This window comes from Myotis lucifugus, unplaced genomic scaffold, assembly GCF_000147115.1.
Source record: "Myotis lucifugus unplaced genomic scaffold, Myoluc2.0 scaffold_138, whole genome shotgun sequence".
In the NCBI taxonomy this organism is placed as follows: domain Eukaryota; kingdom Metazoa; phylum Chordata; class Mammalia; order Chiroptera; family Vespertilionidae; genus Myotis; species Myotis lucifugus.
This window is the reverse complement of record NW_005871186.1, coordinates 1,862,211-1,865,554: the sequence shown is the minus strand read 5'-3', so window position 1 is coordinate 1,865,554 and position 3,344 is coordinate 1,862,211. Positions and strand designations below refer to the sequence as shown.

General features: G+C 38.4%; 1 protein-coding gene across 1 annotated transcript; it reads right to left on the bottom strand.

Annotated features, from left to right (window-relative positions):
• Positions 1-2,381: 2,381 nt before the first annotated feature.
• Positions 2,382-3,344, bottom strand: LOC102423500 (olfactory receptor 52K1-like). Its single transcript, XM_006094591.1, has one exon. The coding sequence runs from the start codon at positions 3,342-3,344 to the stop codon at positions 2,382-2,384; it is 963 nt and encodes a 320-aa protein (XP_006094653.1).

The following is a 3,344-nucleotide window of genomic DNA, read 5'->3' as shown; positions in this document are numbered from 1 at the left end:
TTGGGATTTTTTGCGGTTCCATATAAATTTTTGGATTATTTGCTCTAGTTCTGCAAAATAACACCACTAATATTTTACAGGGATTGGATTAAATCTATAAATTGCTTAGGGTACTACAGTTTCATGATGTTAATTCTTCCTATCCACAAACACAATATATGCTTTCTTTATGTATATCTATTTTTATTTCTTTCTTCAGTGCCTTATAATTTTCTGAGTACAAACCTTTTACCTCTTTGGATAAATTTATTCATAGGTATTATGTTTTGGTACAGTTGAAAATGGAATTGTTTCCTTAGTTTCCTTTTCTGATATTCATTATCAGTGTATAAAAAGGCAACCTATTTCTGAATATTAATTTTGTATCCTTCTAATTTACTGAATTCAGTTATCAGTTCTAGCAGGTTTTTTGGTGGAGTCTTTAGGGTTTTCTATATACAGTATTATATCATCTGCAAATAATGACAGTTTTACTTCTTCATTTCCAGTTTGGAAGCCTTTTATTTTTTTCTTCTTATCTTATTGCTGTGGCTAGGACTTTCAGTGCTGTGTTGATTAAGAGTGGTGAAAGTGGACATCTCTATCTTATTACTGATCTTAAAGGAAATGCTTTTAGATTCTCTCCATTGAGTATAATTTAACTTTGGGTTTGTAATATATGGCCTTTATAATGTTGAGGTATGATGCCTCTATTTCCACTTTGCTGAGAGTTTTTAACATAAATGGGTGCTGTATTTTGTCAAATGCTTTGACTCCATCTATTTATATGACCATGTGGTTTTTAATCCTTCATTTTGTTATGTATCGTATTACATTAATTGATTTGCAGATATTGTATCAACCTTGCATTCCAGAAATAAATCCCACTTGATTATGGTGTATGATCTTTTTAATGTATTGCTGGATCTGGTTTGCTAATATTTTGTTGAGGATGTTTGCATTTGTTTGTCAAGGATATTGGTCTATAATCTTATTTTATTGTAGTATCTTTATCTTATTTTGGAAATAAGATTGTGTTCAAGCATGAAGTTTTTAACCAAAGAAAAACTAGTGGTAAAACAACTTTTATTTTTCCAGAGGGAATTTTGAGAGCAGAGATGGGAAACAAAACATGGTTCTTGCTATATATTCCCCTCTTTGACAGCTTCCAACCTTCCATACCCCATCTGATATGGGCATTTAAATCATCTTTCAAAGCTAAATATGTATAAGCAGATATATAGAGATAGAGACAGATAGAAATAGAAATATATAATTAGTAAACAGTAGTCTCTGAGGAAATAAGGAAGTCACAAGATAAAAATAAATGGATGCATTTGTGGAAGATGGTGTATGAAGGTTTGTGTGGCTCCACAAATCCAATTGTCAAGATTAATATTAAGGGAATTATCTATTGTGTACGTTTGCATGGGGATAGGGAGAAAAAGACAGAGGCCAATATCCCTATCTCCCATCTGCTTGCCTACTTTTTTTGTTTTTTCACAATTCTGAACCTTGAGATGAAAAGTTTAGAGAGCACAACTTTGTACTTAGAATTTCCTACTTTATTTCAGGACATAGATGTGTAGCATTCCTCCCTTAGAAATCTATGTATTCTGAACCCCGAGCAAAGGTTTGGCACAGATTTGGTACTCAATAATATTTTGTGAGTAGACTAGTAAATAAATAAAGAAGTCATATTTTGGGTGAAAACATAAGATTGATCTGTGTGTAAAGAAAAGATTGCATGCTATAAGGAAATGTCAGAAGACATCTTATTCAAAGTCTTTAATGAGAGGTATTGAGCATGAAGATATAGATGTCAAAAGAAGTCCCAGAATACATAGGCTGACTCAGTTGAAGAAATAAATTTTAACAAGCAAATCTGTCTTACTTGGAACCTGTAGCCCTGGGAGGTTATGAACGCCCCCCCCCCAAACTAATAGAAATTAGGAAGATATTGAACACCAACTATCAGACTATATAGGCATTCCTGCCTCAGATAAATTGTTGGTACTTATATGAATCCAGAGTGGATAGTCCACCAAATCCCAATGACTTAAAATAGAAACTCAGATTCTCACAGTCTTCTCTTAATAAATGAAGCTGCATTGTGTCTTTAGGTGAGGTTTCCAAGAGCAGAGTGGGTTAAGCCTTTGTCAAACCCAGGATAGAACAGTGGGCTCTTTGAAGAAACAGAAAAGTCATCAGTTTGAATCCAGAGGCTACCAAAGGACACAGATCCATGAGTCCTGATCAGACTGGTGACTCTGTAAGTTTCAGGATATTTCGTTTTTTAGCTATACCAAGAAAGAACTAACCATAGAGACTCTGATAGCCTCCACTTTCTATCATATCCACACCCCCACTCCTGCATTCAACCTGCACCACTTTTTCTTCACCTATCCTTCACTCTCCATTCGCACATCCTTTCTCAGGAATAGTCTTAAGACTCTCTCACGAATCTGCTTGGTCTTGACCCCATAGATAATGGGATTAATCATAGGTGGGAAGAGCAGATAGAAATTGGCAAGGAGAATGTGCACATGTGGGGCAGCTCGGCGAGCCACACGGTGCATGACTGAGGAGATGACAACAGGTGTATAGAAGGCTAAGATGGCACCTATATGAGACACACATGTCCCAAAGGCCTTGTAACGGGCTTCCTGAGAGGCAAGCTGTAGAACTGCCTGAAGGATGAAGATGTAAGACAAAATAACAAAGAGCAGATCCAACACCACTATAAACATGGCCACTGCAATGCCATAGATATTGTTGAAGCGAGTGTCCCCGCAGGCCAGCCTTACCACAGCCATGTGCTCACAGTAGCAGTGGGCGATCATGGGTCCTCGGCAGTAGTGGAAGCGTCTGAGCAGAAAGGGGAGTGGAGTCATTAGTGTCACAGCCCGAGCCATAGCAGCTATACCAATCTTGGTGATAAGGGTCCTGGTCAGTACCGTGGTGTAGTGCAGTGGCTTGCAGATGGCCACATAGCGGTCAAAGGCCATGGCCAGCAGCACTGCTGACTCCATGATGGAAAAGGAGTGGAGAAAGAACATCTGGACCAGGCAGGCATAGAAGTTGATCTCTCGATCTTTAAACCAAAAAATAGCCAGCATTTTAGGCAATGTTGAAGAAGAAAGGACTAGATCAATGGTTGCCAACATGGCCAGAAAGAGATACATAGGCTCATGGAGGGCTGCATCAGCCTGGATGATGAAGAGGAGAGTGCAGTTGCCAAGCACAGCCAGAGTATAGGCCGAGCAGAAGGGAATGGAGATCCAGATATGTAGATGCTCCAGGCCTGGGATCCCCATCAACAAGAAGATTGCTGGATGAGTTGAGGTGACATTGGAGAGTAACAT

Excerpts from the sequence above, each read along its gene's own strand:
- LOC102423500 (XM_006094591.1), bottom strand. The coding sequence starts at position 3,344 with ATGTTACTCTCCAATGTCACCTCAACTCATCCAGCAATCTTCTTGTTG.